Source organism: Coregonus lavaretus, assembly GCF_964263955.1.
Source record: "Coregonus lavaretus genome assembly, chromosome: 27".
Classification (NCBI taxonomy): Eukaryota; Metazoa; Chordata; class Actinopteri; order Salmoniformes; family Salmonidae; genus Coregonus; species Coregonus lavaretus.
In genome coordinates, this window is record NC_140014.1 from 22814543 (window position 1) to 22834592 (window position 20050).

Below are 20050 nucleotides of genomic sequence, written 5' to 3' on the forward strand. Positions count from 1 at the left end.
TGTGTGTGTGTGTGTGTGTGTGTGTGTGTGTGTGTGTGTGTGTGTGTATGTATGTATGTATGTATGTATATATATATATACACACACACACACACAAAGTGGGGAGAACAAGTATTTGATACACTGCCGATTTTGCAGGTTTTCCTACTTACAAAGCATGTAGGAGGTCTGTAATTTTTATCATAGGTACACTTCAACTGTGAGAGACGCAATCGAAAAAAATAATCCAGAAAATCACATTGTATGATTTTAAGTAATTAATTAGCATTTTATTGCATGACATAAGTATTTGATCACCTACCAAGCAGTAAGAATTCCGGCTCTCACAGACCTGTTCGTTTTTCTTTAAGAATCACTCCTGTTCTCCACTCATTTCCTGTATTAACTGCACCTGTTTGAACTCGTTACCTGTATAAAATACATCTGTCCACACACTCAATCAAACAGACTCCAACCTCTCCACAATGGCCAAGACCAGAGAGCTGTGTAAGAACATCAGGGATACAATTGTAGACCTGCACAAGGCTGGGATGGGCTACAGGACAATGGGCAAGCAGCCTGGTGAGAAGGCAACAACTGTTGGCGCAATTATTAGAAAATGGAAGAAGTTCAATATGACGGTCAATCACCCTCGGTCTGCGGCTCCATGCAAGATCTCACCTCGTGGGGCATCAATGATCATGAGAAAGGTGAAGGATCAGCCCAGAACTACACGGCAGGACCTGGTCAATGACCTGAAGAGAGCTGGGACCACAGTCTCAAAGAAAACCATTAGTAACACACTACGCCGTCATGGATTAAAATCCTGCAGCGCACGCAAGGTCCCCCTGCTCAAGCCAGCGCATGTCCAGGCCCGTATGAAGTTTGCCAATGACCATCTGGATGATCCAGAGGAGGAATGGGAGAAGGTCATGTTGTCTGATGAGACAAAAATAGAGCTTTTTGGTCTAAACTCCACTCACCGTGTTTGGAGGAAGAAGAAGGATGAGTACAACCCCAAGAACACCATCCCAACCGTGAAGCATGGAGGTGGAAACATCATTCTTTGGGGATGCTTTTCTGCAAAGGGGACAGGGCGACTGCACCGTATTGAGGGGAGGATGGATGGGGCCATGTATCGCGAGATCTTGGCCAACAACCTCCTTCCCTCAGTAAGAGTATTGAAGATGGGTCATGGCTGGGTCTTCCAGCATGACAACGACCCGAAACACACAGCCAGGGCAACTAAGGAGTGGCTCCGTAAGAAGCATCTCAAGGTCCTGGAGTGGCCTAGCCAGTTTCCAGACCTGAACCCAATAGAAAATCTTTGGAGGGAGCTGAAAGTCCGTATTGCCCAGCGACAGCCCCGAAACCTGAAGGATCTGGAGAAGGTCTGTATGGAGGAGTGGGACTAAAATCCCTGCTGCAGTGTGTGCAAACCTGGTCAAGACCTACAGGAAACATATGATCTCTGTAATTGCAAACAAAGGTTTCTGTAACACATATTAAGTTCTGCTTTTCCGATGTATCAAATACTTATGTCATGCAATAAAATGCAAATCAATTACTTAAATTATACAATGTGATTTTCTGGATTTTTGTTTTAGATTCTGTCTCTCACAGTTGAAGTGTACCTATGATAAAAATTACAGACCTCTACATGCTTTGTAAGTAGGAAAACCTGCAAAATCGGCAGTGTATCAAATACTTGTTCTCCCCACTGTGTGTGTGTGTGTGTATATATATATATATATATATATATATATATACATATACACACACACATATACACACACATACACACACACAGTGGGGGAAAAAAGTATTTAGTCAGCCACCAATTGTGCAAGTTCTCCCACTTAAAAAGATGAGAGAGGCCTGTAATTTTCATCATAGGTACATGTCAACTATGACAGACAAAATGAGGGAAAAAAATCCAGAAAATCACATTGTAGGATTTTTAATGATTTTTTTTGCAAATTATGGTGGAAAATAAGTATTTGGTCAATAAAAGTTTCTCAATACTTTGTTATATACCATTTGTTGGCAATGACACAGGTCAAACGTTTTCTGTAAGTCTTCACAAGGTTTTCACACACTGTTGCTGGTATTTTGGCCCATTCCTCCATGCAGATCTCCTCTAGAGCAGTGATGTTTTGGGGCTGTCGCTGGGCAACACGGACTTTCAACTCCCTCCAAAGATTTTCTATGGGGTTGAGATCTGGAGACTGGCTAGGCCACTCCAGGACCTTGAAATGCTTCTTACGAAGCCACTCCTTCGTTGCCCGGGCAGTGTGTTTGGGATCATTGTCATGCTGAAAGACCCAGCCACGTTTCATCTTCAATGCCCTTGCTGATGGAAGGAGGTTTTCACTCAAAATCTCACGATACATAGCCCCATTCATTCTTTCCTTTACACGGATCAGTCGTCCTGGTCCCTTTGCAGAAAAACAGCCCCAAATCATGAGGTTTCCACCCCCATGCTTCACAGTAGGTATGGTGTTATTTGGATGCAACTCAGCATTCTTTGTCCTCCAAACACGACGAGTTGAGGTTTTACCAAAAAGTTCTATTTTGGTTTCATCTGACATTCTCCCAATCCTCTTCTGGATCATCCAAATGCACTCTAGCAAACTTCAGACGGGCCTGGACATGTACTGGCTTAAGCAGGGGGACACGTCTGGCACTGCAGGATTTGAGTCCCTGGCGGCGTAGTGTGTTACTGATAGTAGGCTTTGTTACTTTGGTCCCAGCTCTCTGCAGGTCATTCACTAGGTCCCCCCGTGTGGTTCTGGGAATTTTGCTCACCGTTCTTGTGATCATTTTGACCCCACGGGGTGAGATCTTGCGTGGAGCCCCAGATCGAGGGAGATTATCAGTGGTCTTGTATGTCTTCCATTTCCTAATAATTGCTCCCACAGTTGATTTCTTCAAACCAAGCTGCTTACCTATTGCAGATTCAGTCTTCCCAGCCTGGTGCAGGTCTACAATTTTGTTTCTGGTGTCCTTTGACAGCTCTTTGGTCTTGGCCATAGTGGAGTTTGGAGTGTGACTGTTTGAGGTTGTGGACAGGTGTCTTTTATACTGATAACAAGTTCAAACAGGTGCCATTAATACAGGTAACGAGTGGAGGACAGAGGAGCCTCTTAAATAAGAAGTTACAGGTCTGTGAGAGCCAGAAATTTGCTTGTTTGTAGGTGACCAAATACTTATTTTCCACCATAATTTGCAAATAAATTCATAAAAGATCATACAATGTGATTTTCTGGATTTTTTTTTCTCAATTTGTCTGTCATAGTTGACGTGTACCTATGATGAAAATTACAGGCCTCTCTCATCTTTTTAAGTGGGAGAACTTGCACAATTGGTGGCTGACTAAATACTTTTTCCCCCACTGTATATATGGATGATTTATAAAGCCAGGCACATTTAACAGTTATGCTATTGATTATATACCTAATTAAGTTGGGGTTTCCGCTCTCCTCACTTTTCCTAGACAATTAAGGCAAGGGCTGTTTTCTCGTCTCCTAACTCCGCTGCTGCCTCCGCCCTATTGTTCTCAACACCAATATGCAGGTTAACTTTGCTATTATGCGCATAGCAACATGGTCTAGGAAAAGGCACTAATTCAACAGCGCACTGATGTTTCAGAACCGCGGACAGCGACCGCTATCAAAACGCGGTAGAAAGCGCATTTGTTATAAAATAATATAATTTGTTGTGTTGCACCATTGTCCTTAACCATTTCAGTAGCACATGCCTTAGAGCAGGGGTGTCAAACTCATTTTAGCTCAGGGGCCACATGGAGGAAAATCTATTCCCAAGTGGGCCGGACCGGAAAAATCATGGTGTATATATAACTTAAAAACAACAACTTCAGATTGTTTTCTTTGTTTTAATACGATCAACATACAACAGAAGGCTGTCAAACTGACGGTGATTCAGGCTTCTGGATCGGATGAAATTAACAGTTTGGATGACCACCTTCATGACGTTATCCATCTTTAATGACTTGCAACACAAAGCCTCCTGGTGCAAAATACAGTGAAAAGTCAAAAAATCACGTCCTCCATTTGCAGATTGCACTTTCTCTCTGAACTTTGTCACAACGCCTGCTTTTTTCCCGTTCATTGAGGGCGCACCATCTGTTGACAGCGCGGGACCAGTCCACTCCGACACTGTCCAGCGCGCCGACGAGTGCGGTAAAAATATCAGCTGCTGTCGTTGTATCTGTCATCGGCACCAACTCCACGAACTCCTCGGTGACGGTCAATGTGTCATCAACTCCGCGGATGAAAATGGCCAGTTGTGCAACATCTGTAATGTCCGTGCTTTCATCAATTGCAACCGAAAACGCAATAAATGACTTTGCTTTTTGCTTCAACTGGCTATCCAAATCCACTGAAAGATCGGAAATCCTGTCTGCAACTGTGTTTCTTGTCAGGCTGATATTTGCAAAAGCCTGCCGCTTTTCAGGGCACACAATCTCCGCTGCCTTCATCATGCATGTTTTTACAAATTCACCCTCACTAAATGGTTTTGAAGCCACTGCGATTTCATTAGCAATGAGGTAGCTAGCTTTCACTGCAGCGTCACTGATGTCTCGGCTGTGAGTAAACACAGACTGCTGTTTCTTCAGACCCGCCAACAGTTCATTCACCTTCTCTCATCTCCGCTGTCCTTGAAAGTTGTCATACTTGTCGGCATGAAGACTCACATAGTGGCGACGAAGGTTATATTCTTTCAGCACTGCAACATGCTCTGAACACACCAAACATACAGCTTTCCCATTCAATTCCGTGAATAAATAGGATGACCCCTTTTCTTGGAACACTCTGCGTCCACTTTTCTCTTTTTTGACAGAGACATATTGGGGCAATGAGGGTGCCAAAGCACATAATGTTAAAAGTAGAAGCCGTAATAAATATCGCGTGCAAAACAAAGTAGCTCATTGGCTGCACGTGCTTGACCTACTTGCTCTGCCCCGGTATAAACAGTTTGCTTGCTATTGCGCCATCCAGTGGACGCAATTGGAACAGCAGTTAATTTTATTGAAAAATTGCAGCGCATTTTTATACTTTACCAAAAAAATAATAATAATGATCCTGATCCGGCCCGCGGGCCGTACGTTTGACACCCCTGCCTTAGAGTGTAGGACTGTGCCATCCCCACGGCCTCCACAATGGATTAGTTCACCCAGACAGGCGCAAATCAGACAGGTGTCTTGCACACCATGAATTATTGTTTTTTTTCTACTGCTCGACTAAAGAAATATTGGTCGACCAACAGCCTATCGACCAAACAATCGACTAAATGGGGTCAGCCCTAGTGTCATGAAACAGAGCAGAGCACAGTACAGTTCAGTAAACAGGCCATCTGAGATATTACACTGCCTTTATCAGCTAGCGCCTAACCTTCTCCCAGTGAGAGCAGCCAGCCAGCAGACTTCACAGTCAGGCTACAGGGGTGGGAGACCAACCCAGACTCAAGGGCCTAAAGCCAAAAGACGCAAACTTCAAAAAGGAGAAGTGCTGTGAAATGTGTGCTTGATTTTGCTAGGAGACCAAATGTTGGAATGCAAGAGCACAGACATGAACTAGGCAGATTTCTAGCAGTCCTCCTTTTCTGGAGGACTGGCTGCAGTCTGCAGCTTTTGTGTAGTAAATGTCACAGATCTCTCAATAGAGCAGCAATATTTTCTTGACTGAGGTTCCAATGTAGATACATGAAAAACATTTTTTGTGTGTAGAAATTAATGTAAAAAATGACAATCATTTTCATGAGAACTCATCAAGTATTAATCCAACCAATTACTTAGTTCATTCATGAATAGCCTACATGAGCAGACTAGGTTCCTGGTTTACCTTGCTGGCCTGTGGGGTGTTGAGGATATGGACGGTGCTGGGTTTAACACCGTTGGCTTTGGTTCTCTTGTACAGGGCGAAGCGGCTTTTCCTTCTGCCCCGGTCTCCGTTCGGGAGGGAGCCATTGTACCTGTCATAAAAGAAGAGGAGAAAGATGTGAGTTTTCAACATTTGAGACCAGGGGAATTAATTCTCCACAAAGGGTGGGTAAATATGTTACAGAATACGCATGTCTGGAAGTGAATGTGCGATGAATAATAAAATGTGTTCCTGGGGTTTTAGAGAAGGGCCATTTCCATTAATCCACCACCAGAAATCACATTCATTTTACTTGTGATATAAGCATCACCTTGGATTATTACATAATGCACTTTAAATGCTTTCCCTGTCTAAGCTAGCCACGATGTAGCTCCAGCTGTTGATCTACACTATTCTGTAGCAGAGCAGAGTTAGGATATGTGTCAGGTCTCCTGCTGCCCTTTACAGGACTGTCCAGACCGGCGAGGCTCTCTGACTCACATGATGGTTCAACAGCGTAATAGCTCTACCGTATTAGTCACAAGAACTTGGAACCTGAATTGGCTGACTCCATTAAAAAAAAACACACAGGACAAAATGGCCTCATCATAACAATTGTGTGGTTCACAATTCTATCTTGGTGCACCCTTGTGATGCCCAGTCACTCTCAGTCTGATATTACTACAAGGTTGGTCTGCCTGGTGAATGGAGATGCCCCTTCCAGAACAGACCAATATTCTACATCCACCAGCTGGACCCTACAGCTGGGAAACCCCATGCTCTCCTCCCATCCAACAAAGGCCTTCTGTCACCACCCACCCACAATGATCGTGTAAATAAGAGAGTTCAGATTGACACGTAAAACTGCGATCACAGTATTTCAGAATCAATTATGTTCATTAAGTAAAAAACTCCTTTAATTGAATTAGTGAATGTGCTAAACAACAAACCAGTACACTGTAATCCCCAAAGCCCCCCCACCCCACCCCGGCAAACACATGGCCTAAGTCAGAACAGGGTAGAGAGCTGGTCTGCTAAACGTAACTCTCTCACAGGGGAATATGTTAGCTCTGCCATCGTTGACTGACTGCACACGAGTACGATCAATATGAAACAAGTCACTAACGCAGTGATCAGTCCACAATGAGGCAGGATCAATTCCACTCTGTTGTTAGCCTTCGCCAGCCACCTGTCTCTAAAGTGATTATTGTCCTTGGTACCAGTCAATGCCATTGCCTCTATACCAGGCGATGTCAGAGAAAGGCCCTAGAAATTTCAACGATTCCAGCCACCCAAGTCATAGACTGTTCTCTTTGCTACGACACGGCAAGCGGTACCGATGCACCGTCTGGAACCAACAGGACACTGAACAGCTTCTACCCACTAAAAAAAGTTGACCAAATAGCTGCCCGGACTACAGTGACACATTTTTTGTTGTTTTGGCTCTGTACTCCAGCACTTTGGATTTGAAATTAAACAATGGACTATGAGGTTAAAGTGCAGACTGTCAGCTTTAATTTGAGGGTATTTTCATCCATACTTGATGGATGCATTTATAGGGTGAATGCACCAACTTGTAAGTCGCTCTGGATAAGAGCGTCTGCTAAATGACGTAAATGTAAATGTAATGCATTTGTTGTGTTTCAGATTATTTTGTGCCCAATATAAATAAATGGTAAATAATGTAGTGTGTCATTTTGGAGTCACTTTTATTGTAAATAAGAATATGTTTCTAAACACTTCTACATGAATGTGGACGCTACTAGGGTTGGGCGGTATCCAGATTTACTATGTACAACAAGTGCTGTAATTTCCAAATGGTTCACCCGATATGGATGAAAATACCCTCAAATGAAAGCTGACAGTCTGCACTTTAACCTCATAGTCATTGTATAATTTATGTACTTTAACCTCAGTCATTGTATAGTTTTGCCTCTGTACTCTGGAGTACAGAGCCAAAACTAAAACAAAATTGTCACTGTCCCAATACTTTTGGAGCTCACTGTATGTGCATTGACCCCCCTTCGCACTAATTATTTTGACTCATTACATACGCTGCTGCTTATTATCTATCCTGTTGCCTAGTTACTTTACCCCTACCCATATGTACACATCTACCTCAATTACCTCATACTCCTGCACATCGACTCTGTACTTGTACCCTGTGTATATAGCCAAGTTATCATTACTCACTGTGTATTTATTCCTTGTGTTATCTTTATTACTTTTCTATTTCTCACGCTCAACATTGTTGGGATGGGCATTTCACTGTTCGTAAACAACAGGTGTAGACTAAGCATGTGACAAAAGTAGATCTCTCTAGCTTGATGATACTGTGCCAAAACATCTCTCCCCCCCACTCCAGTTAAGCCATTTGGGGTCAGATGGGAAGACTGGACATAAATACCAGTCCATTATCCATCTTTACGGACAGGACGTGAAGTGTGTAATGTCACCTGGAGCCACCTTCGTCATTGCATTAGCTGGGACAGCATCTGTACTGTAGCTATTGTAATCCATTTCCTTTTACCTGGGCCAGACAGATAGCGGATTTAGCCTTTTGGTAGTAGCAGAGATTAGACTAGAGGCTCTGAGCATCCCTGTCCTCCAGCCATGCCATTCACAGGAAAGAGTCACCAGCACTCCCCTAGTCACCCTGACAGAGTCTGAGGGGCTTTAAGTCACAACCAGTCCAAACTGTGACAATGTACAGCAACATTTATGGTTCATCCTCAACAGTAGATGTCATCTACAGTTAGTCACCCCCCTCCCATCTTGGTGGTTTGGAGGTCTGTGCTCCACCTAACCGGAGATGTCCGAGTCGAATATAAGATTCCCTCACAGAGCCGTTCTTAGGAGACTAACACAATGCAATCAATAGGTTCAGTCCCACAGGCACAATGAATGGACAGCGGGGATTGGGGAGAGGCAGAGGCTGTATCCTGATCAATCCCTCTTTTCATTCCCTAAGACCTACTCACCCAGCCGGTCCATTGCCAGTGCTGCCAGGCAAAGCCAGGAAAGTGGCCATGCAAGCATCTATGCCACCACTGGGATAAGACAAACTCGGGTGAGAATGGCTATTCAAAACAGGTCTTGTACGCTCTGCATTCAAATGATATGTCACGAAGATGTCACTTTTGATCTAAATCTAGAAAATAGCAAAAATGATAAGCCATTGAACAACTTTAAGATGGCAGGCGTCTGGTCCATAAGTATAGCCAACAACGGCACACACTGACTCAGAACAGTCACCAGTGAGAATATGTATGTGGTGTGTGTGTGGGGGGGGGTTAAGGGACAGACCCCCATTCTTCCACACCCTACATAAATCTTTTAAAAGCACCTAATCCAAAATGCTTTTAAGAGACACTCTATACATGAAATTCACAAAGCACCAAACAAATGACTGATGCATTATTTCATACTCTCTCCATTCATTTTTAATAACACCTTACAATGAAAAAGCAAGCAATACAACGACACACTTTTCTTTAAAAAAAGAAGGAAAAAATGGTCTAGGTGCTTGTGCCTGAAGCACAATGAAATGTTACCCAAGAAGGATAGTCATAGCACTGCTGAATGAGAGTAACAGCCACACCGGCAAAGATAGACCATAAATATTAACAAATGGAGGACTTAAATATTGGTATTTTCCCCTTCACTACAGGATCAAATAGTCCCAAACAAACAGGTTCGGAAACACATCACTAAGCAAAATTAAAATGATAGTGCTTTCTTAGCGCCAGGGGGGATATTACTAGACTACCAATGTTTCAGGAGCTAATACATTGATATACACACACATCATTACATCTATGGCACCTAATTATACATGACCAAATAAGTGAGAACTTCAACATTAACTGTATAGTGTAGGCTAGCCCAACAATGGACTAAAGGAGCCTAAGGTTACTCCTTTTATTCCAAGAACATTCAATGTTCTGTTCACAGGCGAATTGGCTCTGGCAGCCAAAACAGCCAAATACTCCATCTAAACGTGAATCGATTCTCAATTGCACTACAGTTCTAGAAACATAAAGCCCTCTACTTTTACAAATGCAAAATATACACTTACTGTCCACATTTATATTTGACTACTTTTACTTCACTACATTCCTAAAGAAAATTATGTACTTTTTACTTCATACATTTTCTCTGACACCCAAAAGTACTTGTTACATTTTGAAGGCTTAGCAGGACAGGAAAATGGTCAAATTCACACACTTATCAAGAGAACATCCCTGGTCATCTCTACTGCCTCTGCTCTGGCGGACTCACTAAACACAAATGCATTGTTTGCTAATTATGTCTGAGTGTTGGAGAAAATAATAAATACAAATTGCGGCACGTACATTTTAGCAATTACATTTACTTTTGATGCTTAAGTATATTTAAAACCAAATACTTTTAGACTTTTACTCAAGTAGTACTTTATTGGGCGTCTTTCACTAGAGTCATTTTTTATTAAGGTATCTTTACTTTTACTCAAGTATGACAATTGGGTACTTTTCCACGACTGTGTTTACACACAGCTGTTCAGAGAAGCAGATAGCTATTTTGCACAGATAGTAGACTGTCTTCTGTATGTTTTCCGTGAAGAAGTACTGTAACATGGATATATGGCCTTGAGGGAACCTTAACTATCTAAAAGGTGACGTAATATAACCATTTTGTAAAATCCATTTTAGAATAAGGCTATACTGTAACAAAATGTGGAAAGGGTCTGAATAGTTTTTGAATGCAGTATGTTTATGTACACACACACTCTACCAGTCAAAAGTTTGGACACACCTACCCATTCAAGGGTCTTTCTTTATTCAACTCATCCCAAACCATCTCAATTGGGTGGAGGTCGGGTGATTGTGGAGGCCAGGTCATCTGATGCAGCACTCCATCACTCTCCTTGGTCAAATAGCCCTTACACAGCCTGGAGGTGTGTTTTGGGTCATTGTCTTGTTGAAAATGATAGTCCCACTAAGCGCAAACCAGATGGCATATCGCTGCAGAATGCTGTGGTAGCCATGTTGGTTAAGTGTGCCTTGAATTCTAAATAAAATCACTGACAGTGTCACCAGCAAAGCACCCCCACCCCATGCTTCACGGAGGGAACCACACATGCGAAGATAATCCGTTCACCTACCATGCGTCTCTCAAAGACACAGTGGTTGGCAGCAAAAATCTCACATTTGGACTCATCAGACCAAAGGACATATTTCCACCGGTGTAATGCCCATTGCTCGTGTTTCTTGACCCAAGCAAGTCTCTTCTTCTTATTGGTGTGCTTTAGTACTGGTTTCTTTGCAGCAATTTGACCATGAAGGCCTGATTCACGCAGTCTCCTCTGAACAGTTGATGTTGAGATGTGTCTGTTACTTGAACTCTGTGAAGCATTTATTTGGGCTGCAATCTGAGGTGCAGTTAACTCTAACGAACTTATCCTCTGCAGCTGAGGTAACTCTGGGTCTTCCATTCCTGTGGCGGTCCTCATGAGAGCCAGTTTCATCATAGCCCATGATGGTTTTTGTGACTGCACTTCAAGAAACTTAAAAAGTTCTTGAAATGTTCCGATTGACTGACCTTCAAGTCTTTAAGTAATGATGGACTGTCGTTTCTCTTTACTTATTTGAGCTAATCTTGACATAATATGGACTTGGTCTTTTATCAAATAGGGCCATCTACTGTATACCACCCCTTCCTTGTCACAACACAACTGATTGGTTCAAAAGCATTTTTGTTTCATCAGACCAGAGGACATTTCTCCAAAAAGTACGATCTTTGTCCCCATGTGCAGTTGCAAACCGTAGTCTGTCTTTTTTATGGAGGTTTTGGAGCAGTGGCTTCTTCCTTGCTGAGCGGCTTTTCAGGTTGTTGATATAGGACTAGTTTTACTGTTGATATAGATACTTTTGTAGCCGTTTCCTCCAGCATCTTCACAAGGTCCTTTGCTGTTGTTCTGGGATTGATTTGCACCAAAGTACGTTCATCTCTAGGAGACAGAATGCGTGTCCTTCCTGAGCGGTATGACGGCTGCGTGGTCCCACGGTGTTTATACTTGCGTGCTATTTTTTGTACAGATGAACGTGGTACCTTCAGGCGTTTCGAAATTGCTCCCAAGGATGAACAAGACTTGTGGAGGTCTTCCATTTTTTTTTCCTGAGGTATTGGCTGATTTCTTTAGATTGTCCCATGATGTCAAGCAAAAGAGGCACTGAGTTTGAAGGTAGTCCTTGAAATACATCCACAGGTACACCTCCAATTGACTAAAATCATGTCAATTAGCCTATCAGAAGCTTCTAAAGCCATGACATCATTTTCTGGAATTTTCCAAAGGCAGTCAACTTAGTGTATGTAAACTTCTGACCCACTGGAATTGTGATACAGTGAATTATACAGTGGGGAAAAAAAGTATTTAGTCAGCCACCAATTGTGCAAGTTCTCCCACTTAAAAAGATGAGAGAGGCCTGTAATTTTCATCATAGGTACACGTCAACTATGACAGACAAATTTAGAATATTTTTTCCGGAAAATCACATTGTAGGATTTTTTATGAATTTATTTGCAAATTATGGTGGTATTTGGTCACCTACAAACAAGCAAGATTTCTGGCTCTCACAGACCTGTAACTTCTTCTTTAAGAGGCTCCTCTGTCCTCCACTCGTTACCTGTATTAATGGCACCTGTTTGAACTTGTTATCAGTATAAAAGACACCTTTCCACAACCTCAAACAGTCACACTCCAAACTCCACTATGGCCAAGACCAAAGAGCTGTCAAAGGACACCAGAAACAAAATTGTAGACCTGCACCAGGCTGGGAAGACTGAATCTGCAATAGGTAAGCAGCTTGGTTTGAAGAAATCAACTGTGGGAGCAATTATTAGGAAATGGAAGACATACAAGACCACTGATAATCTCCCTCGATCTGGGGCTCCACGCAAGATCTCACCCCGTGGGGTCAAAATGATCACAAGAATGGTGAGCATAAATCCCAGAACCACACGGGGGGACCTGGTGAATGACCTGCAGAGAGCTGGGACCAAAGTAACAAAGCCTACCATCAGTAACACACTATGCCGCCTGGGACTCAAATCCTGCAGTGCCAGACGTGTCCCCCTGCTTAAGCCAGTACATGTCCAGGCCCGTCTGAAGTTTGCTAGAGTGCATTTGGATGATCCAGAAGAGGATTGGGAGAATGTCATATGGTCAGATGAAACCAAAATAGAACTTTTTGGTAAAAACTCAACTCGTCGTGTTTGGAGGACAAAGAATGCTGAGTTGCATCCAAAGAACACCATACCTACTGTGAAGCATGGGGGTGGAAACATCATGCTTTGGGGCTGTTTTTCTGCAAAGGGACCAGGACGACTGATCCGTGTAAAGGAAAGAATGAATGGGGCCATGTATCGTGAGATTTTGAGTGAAAACCTCCTTCCATCAGCAAGGGCATTGAAGATGAAACGTGGCTGGGTCTTTCAGCATGACAATGATCCCCAACACACCGCCCGGGCAACGAAGGAGTGGCTTTGTAAGAAGCATTTCAAGGTCCTGGAGTGGCCTAGCCAGTCTCCAGATCTCAACCCCATAGAAAATCTTTGGAGGGAGTTGAAAGTCCGTGTTGCCCAGCGACAGCCCAAAAACATCACTGCTCTAGAGTAGATCTGCATGGAGGAATGGGCCAAAATACCAGCAACAGTGTGTGAAAACCTTGTGAAGACTTACAGAAAACGTTTGACCTGCGTCATTGACAACAAAGGGTATATAACAAAGTATTGAGAAACGTTTGTTATTGACCAAATACTTATTTTCCACCATAATTTGCAAATAAATTCATTAAAAAAATCCTACAATGTGATTTTCTGGATTTTCTTTTCTAATTTTGTCTGTCATAGTTGACGTGTACCTATGATGAAAATTACAGGCCTCTCATCTTTTTAAGTGGGAGAACTTGCACAATTGGTGGCTGACTAAATACTTTTTTTCCCCACTGTAAGTGAATAATCTGTCTGTAAACAATTGTTGGAAAAATTACTTGTGTCATGCACAAAGTAGATGTCCTAACCGACTTGCCAAAACTATAGTTTGTTAACAAGAAATTTGAGTGGTTGAAAAACGAGTTTTAACCTAAGTGTATGTAAACTTTAGACTTCAACTGTATACACACACGGAAAGTATTTTTCCACATTTTGTTACGTTACAGCCTTATTCTAAAACTGATTAAATATCATTTTTTCCCCTCATCAATCTACCCACAATACCCCATAATGACAGAGCAAAAAAAATTGCTCATTTATAAAAAATTTAATAAAAAACTGAAATATCATATTTACATAAGTATTCAGACCCTTTACTCAGTACTTTATTGATACACCTTTGGCAGCGATTACAGCCTTGAGTGTTCTTGGGTATGACGCTACAAGCTTGGCACAACTTTGGTGAGTTTCTCCCATTCTTCTCTGCAGATCCTCTCAAGCTCTGTCAGCTATTTGCAGATCTCCAGACATGTTCGATCAAGGTTCAAGTCCGGGCTCTGGCTGGGCCACTCAAGGACATTCAGAGGCTTGTCCCGAAGCCACTCCTGCATTGTCTTGGCTGTGTGCTTAGGGTCGTTGTCCTGTTGGAAAGGTGAACCTTTGCCCCAATGTGAGGTCCTGAGCGCTCTGGAGCAGGAATTCATCAAGGATCTCTCTGTACTTTGCTCCATACATCTTTCCCCCGATCCTGACTAGTCTCCCAGTCCCTGCCACTGAAAAACATCCCCACAACATGTTGCCACAATCATGCTTCACCGTAGGGATTCAGGCCAAATAGTTCAATCTTGGTTCCATCAGACCAAAGAATCTTGTTTCTCATGGTCAGAGTCCTTTAGGTGCCTTTTGGCAAACCCCAACAGGACTGTCATGTGCCTTTTACTGAGGAGTGGCTTCCGTCTGGCCACTCTACCATAAAAGGCCTGATTGGTGGAGCGCTGCAGAGATGGTTGTATTTCTGGAAGGTACTCCCATCTCCACAGAGGAACTCTGGAGCTCTGTCAGAGTGACCATCGGGTTCTTGGTGATCTCTCTGACCAAGGCCCTTCTCCCCCGATTGCTCAGTTTGGTCGGGCAACCAGCTCTAGGAACAGTCTTGGTGGTTCCAAACTTCTTCCATTTAAGAATGATAGAGGCCACTGTGTTCTTGGGGACCTTCAATGCTGCAGAATTCTTTTTTGGTGCCCTTCCCCAGATCTGTGCCTCGCCACAATCCTGTCTCGGAGCTCTACGGACAATTCCTTTGACCTCATGGCTTGGTTTTTCTTCTGACATGATCTGTCAACTGTGGGACCTTATATAGACAGGTGTGTGCCTTTCCAAATCATGTCCAATCAATTGAATTTACCACAGGTGGACTCCAATCAAGCTGTAGAAACGTTTCAAGGATGATCAATGGAAACAGGATGTACCTGAGCTCAATTTCGAGTCTCATAGCAAAAGGGTCTGAATACTTATGTAAATTAGGTATTTATGTTTCTTTTTAATACATTTGCAAACATTTCTAAAAACAGATTTTCACTTTGTCATTGTGGGCTATTGTGTGTAGATTGATGAGGGGGAAAACATATTTAATCAATTTTAGAATTAGGCTGTAACGTAACAAAATGTGGAAAAAGTCAAGGGGTCTGAATACTTTCCGAATGCACTGTATATTAATAATATCAGTGAATGATACAAAGTTCCATCTTGAATTGATGGGTAGACCTACAGTAGCTACAGGACAGCAGATTAAGCTTAAAGCTACCATCTGGGAATAATTGTAATTTCAATAATTCAACTATTGACTCTATTATTGGATAATATAATGTATAACTGTACACCAAGGTAATTCTGTGTCATTCCTCATTTTAAGAGGATCAGATGGTGACAGGGTCTCAGCAGGGTCAGGTAGCCAGGGAAGACCAGTCTGTGACGGAGTTGAGGTGAATTTTTACAGATACAACACTTTATTCTCTCTGTGCAGCAAACACTGGACAAGCCAGACGCTACTTTAAGGCACTCTGACAAACCTCCAAAGTTGATTTCCAAACTGTATCGTGGGTTGATAGAGGCTTTTCCCGATGACACAAAACATGTCTAACAAAAATGTGAGGAAGACCTGGTAGAAGCTATTGATGAGGATGAATGGATACATTTAAATTTTTTAAATTTTAGTCATTTTAGCAGACGCTCTAATCCTGAGCGATTTACAGTTAAGTGAGTGCATACATTTTCATACTGGCCCCCCGTGGGAATTTAACCCACAACCCTGGCGTTGCAAACGCCATGCTCTACCAACTGAGCTACATCCCTGCCGGTCATTCCCTCCCCTACCCTGGACGACGCTGGCTAATTGTGCGCCGCCCCATGGGTCTCCCGGTCGCCGCCGGCTACGACAGAGTCTGGATTCGAACCAGGATCTAGACTCGAGTGGCGCAGTGCCTTACACCACTGCGCCACTCGGGAGACTCATACACATACAGATATGTTTGAATGCCCAGCCATGTTCATATCATCTCAGACAAATTACTGCAGTTTAAGGCCATCCATAGAATGTACTATATGCCAGTGAAACTGAATTACATGCACTCAGAAATGTAATTCCTCTACTGGAGGTGTAAAAAACAAAATATTTGCATATGTTATGGTCTTGTGAAGGCTGGCTGAATTTTGGCAAAGAGTATGCTCTTTTATCTCAGCAGGTCTACAGATTCTCCCTGTTTTTGCTTGCTTGGAAATGTTGATACTGGAGACTTATCTGAAGACACTGTGTAACCAAGCATTTATAGTGGCTAAGAAATGAATTGCCATTAATTGGAAGGTTGGTTATGCTCCCAAAATGTCAAGTTATGTATCACTAGATTTGATTTATTAAAAAGATTAAGGGTATACTGGGCAACTTTCATAAGGTCTGGATGCCTTATTTGGAATACAGTACGACTAAAGGAGTCTGTATTGAAAACATGCCCATGTCAGGGGAGATACCTATTTAGGCAATCCCTAACTGCTGGGCTGCTCAGTCCTGGCCCTGGGGGTCTGCTGTCCTGTGGGTTGTCACTCTGGCCTAACACACCCGACACAAATGTTTCACTAAGATCCTAAAGCTGAGTCGGGTGTGTTGGGGGGCTGCAGGGTGCTGTCCTAGGGACAGGACGGGGCAACCCAGCTATATTGAGTGCAAGTTTAAAAAAAGAAGCTCTACAATACTATTAGTCCTGAGATTAATTATATGGAGGATTTGCTGTCTCTGTGTGTTAATGTATATTTAGGTGTATGTGTTTATTTTAAGGTGTGAACTGGGAAGGAAATTGTGTTGGGAGAGAGTTGAGTTATTGACTAGACTGGTGTGGGTCGGGCGTGCAGGAGGCTCGGGCTGGCTGAAATGTGATATAGAGGATGTCTTAGAAAGACAATCAAAAGTATATTTTTTCAAGAGCTGTTCAGTTATTAGGCTATTGGTTAAAAGGTGCAACAATATTTATTATTGAATTACCTTTGATTTAGTTCAGTCTTATTAAATCACAAACATATTTAATAATGTTGAAGAATGTATGCACTCACTAACTGTAAGTCGCTCTGGATAAGAGCATCTGCTAAATGACTAAAATGTAAATAATGATCTCTTACCTAGCTTGATGACTGGGCATTATTGCTTACTTTTTGTTGTAAATAGAGACGGCATATTAGATTGTGTAAAAATGCAGGAAATTAGCTTTAGATGCCCAAACCAATTCTGGGGGAGTACCCCCGCCAGTTTATGTCCCCCCCACTTCTACAACCAAAGTGGCACCCCTGCTATCATCAATAGGCGCTAAAGGTAGTTTTAAGCATCTATGAATGGGATAGTATAAGCCTACTTACTTTATAGCATTTAATTATGTGTAAATGGAACAAACATGTCCAATGGTGTTTGCATGTTCCGACCCGTAGCACTCACGTCTGTTGCCTATAGGGAGGAGACTGCCTATAGGGAGGAGGTCAGAGACCTGGCCATGTGGTGCCAGGATAACAACCTCTCCCTTAACGTGATCAAGACAAAGGAGATGATTGTGGACTACAGGAAAAATTAGGACTGAGCACGCCCCCATTCTCATCGACGGGGCTGTAGTGGAACAGGTTCAGAGCTTCAAGTTTCTTGGTGTCCACATCACCAACAAACTATCATGGTCCAAACACACCAAGACAGTCGTGAAGAGGGCACGGCAAAGCCTATTCCCCCCTAAGGAGACTGAAAAGATTTGGCATGGGTCCTCCGATCCGCAAAAAGTTATACAGCTGCACCATCGAGAGCATCCTGACTGGTTGCGTCACCGCCTGGTATGGCAACTGCTCGGCCTCCAACCGCAAGGCACTACAGAGGGTAGTGCGTACGGCCCAGTACATCACTGGGGCCAAGCTTCCTGCCATCCAGGACCTCTATACCAGGCGGTGTCAGAGGAAGGCCATAAAAATTGTCAAAGACTCCAGCCACCCTAGTCATAGACTGTTCTCTCTGCTACCGCACGGTAAGTGGTACCGGAGTGCCAAGTCTAGGTCCAAAAGGCTTCTTAACAGCTTCTACCCCCAAGCCATAAGACTCCTGAACAGCTAATCATGGCTACCCTGAATATTTGCATTGCCCCCCACCCCCTCTTTTACGCTGCTGCTACCTCTGTTTATTTATGCATAGTCACTTTAACTCTACCCACACGTACATATTACCTAAATTACCTCGACTAACTGGTGCCCCCACACATTGACTCTGTACAGCCTCCCTACTGTTATTTTATTTTACTGCTGCTCTTTAAATTATTTGCTATTTTTTACTTGTATCGATTGAGAACATAGTTGATCACTTTTATTCTGTGGGTAGTGCTCCTGTCAGTTCAAAAATAGTTGAGCACTAAATCATTAAAGACTATATTATCGCTGAATCAGTATACATGAAAAAGGTAGAAGCAGGCCTACATTAGCCTACGTCTGAGCCTTCATTAAAGTCACGTGGAAATACTGTAGCATACTCTGGTGCTATGAGAGATGACTTTTTCACGTAAGCAAAGCAACATGGTAGTGAAGAAAAGCTAGGATTGGGGGATGGGGGATCCCCACTTCCGAATTCCTCAACCGCCCTGAATCCAGTCATTACTTGTGAGCAACTTTTATTGGAACAAAAAAGATACAACACAGGCGCTAAAAGAACACTGTTGTTGCAAGGTTGGGAATTCTGTGATTTGCTCATATGTACTCTTCTCTCAAACCTCTCCCCCACAATCTACAAATGTATTGTGGGTTACGTTGTAAATAAATATAATGTTTATACTTCTCGTCCTCGGTTAGAACAGGAGCAAAAATGTTTACCGTTTCAGAAAAGGTAAATGAAAACAGATAGTTGACGTTACACATTTCTGATTTGTTGAGTAACGTGAGCGCGTCAACTTCTCTGGGGCCTAACGATAACAACTGTACCTATGTTACCAACTTTTCCTATGCCATTGTCGACATCTTAATCGAAATAAAGCATTCATATTTATTCACCTACAAGATAGCTAACTCATGTGTTTTCAGTGCTGGAAAAAAGTTCAAGCGGTCACTAGCCTCGAATTCTCCAACTAGCCTACAAATTGTTAGCTAGCTAGCTTGTTGACTTTCGAAAATACCAATACCTACGTTTAACAAGTTACGGAAGCTTTTCTTCAACTTACCCTAATACTACCAACTCCCCGTATTTTATTGGGTCTTTTGTAGGGGCGCACTGCTCCTCCTGGCTTGGCGAAAACATTAGGCTTCTTGCTTCAATGGACAGCAGGCGCCCCTCGATCTCAATGTACTTCTTTCAAATTCAGAGGGAAAAGAACACAAGGGATTCCCTACAAAGGGTGTACGCAACTGCCATCTCACTGTATATCTCGTCGCATACGTATTTACGACCATATAGAGCCGTGTTTCTTCTAAAATTAATGGAATAAAAACGTTGTTTTGTAAGGGAGTCGTAACTAACGCAACTCGGCGGTTCAGTCCGCTCTAAAAGCAGATCCCAAAACAGCCAGGAGCAGAGGGTGGACCATACCATTCAGTTGTCTTTTACTTTATATAGGGGGTTGGGGACTTTAGACACATTCCACTTATTTTTTTTTGCCATTTATTGATCAAACACTTTATCGATGTATACTGATATATTGATTGGATATTGTCTTGTTCAT

The 20050-nt window shown here is 42.7% G+C and overlaps 1 protein-coding gene across 1 annotated transcript in view; it reads right to left on the reverse strand.

Moving 5' to 3' along the window:
* The window catches only part of peli2 (pellino E3 ubiquitin protein ligase family member 2), a 37941-nt gene extending 18056 nt beyond the window's left edge, over positions 1-19885 (reverse strand). Inside the window, exons 1-2 of the mRNA XM_084143877.1 lie at positions 19553-19885; positions 5844-5973 (exon numbers count right to left, since the gene is read on the reverse strand). Coding sequence (XP_084000003.1) covers positions 5844-5973; positions 19553-19629 — 207 coding nt within the window. The 5' untranslated portion in view covers positions 19630-19885. The remainder of the gene's footprint in view (positions 1-5843; positions 5974-19552) is intronic.
* Between the last annotated feature and the right edge of the window lie 165 nt (positions 19886-20050).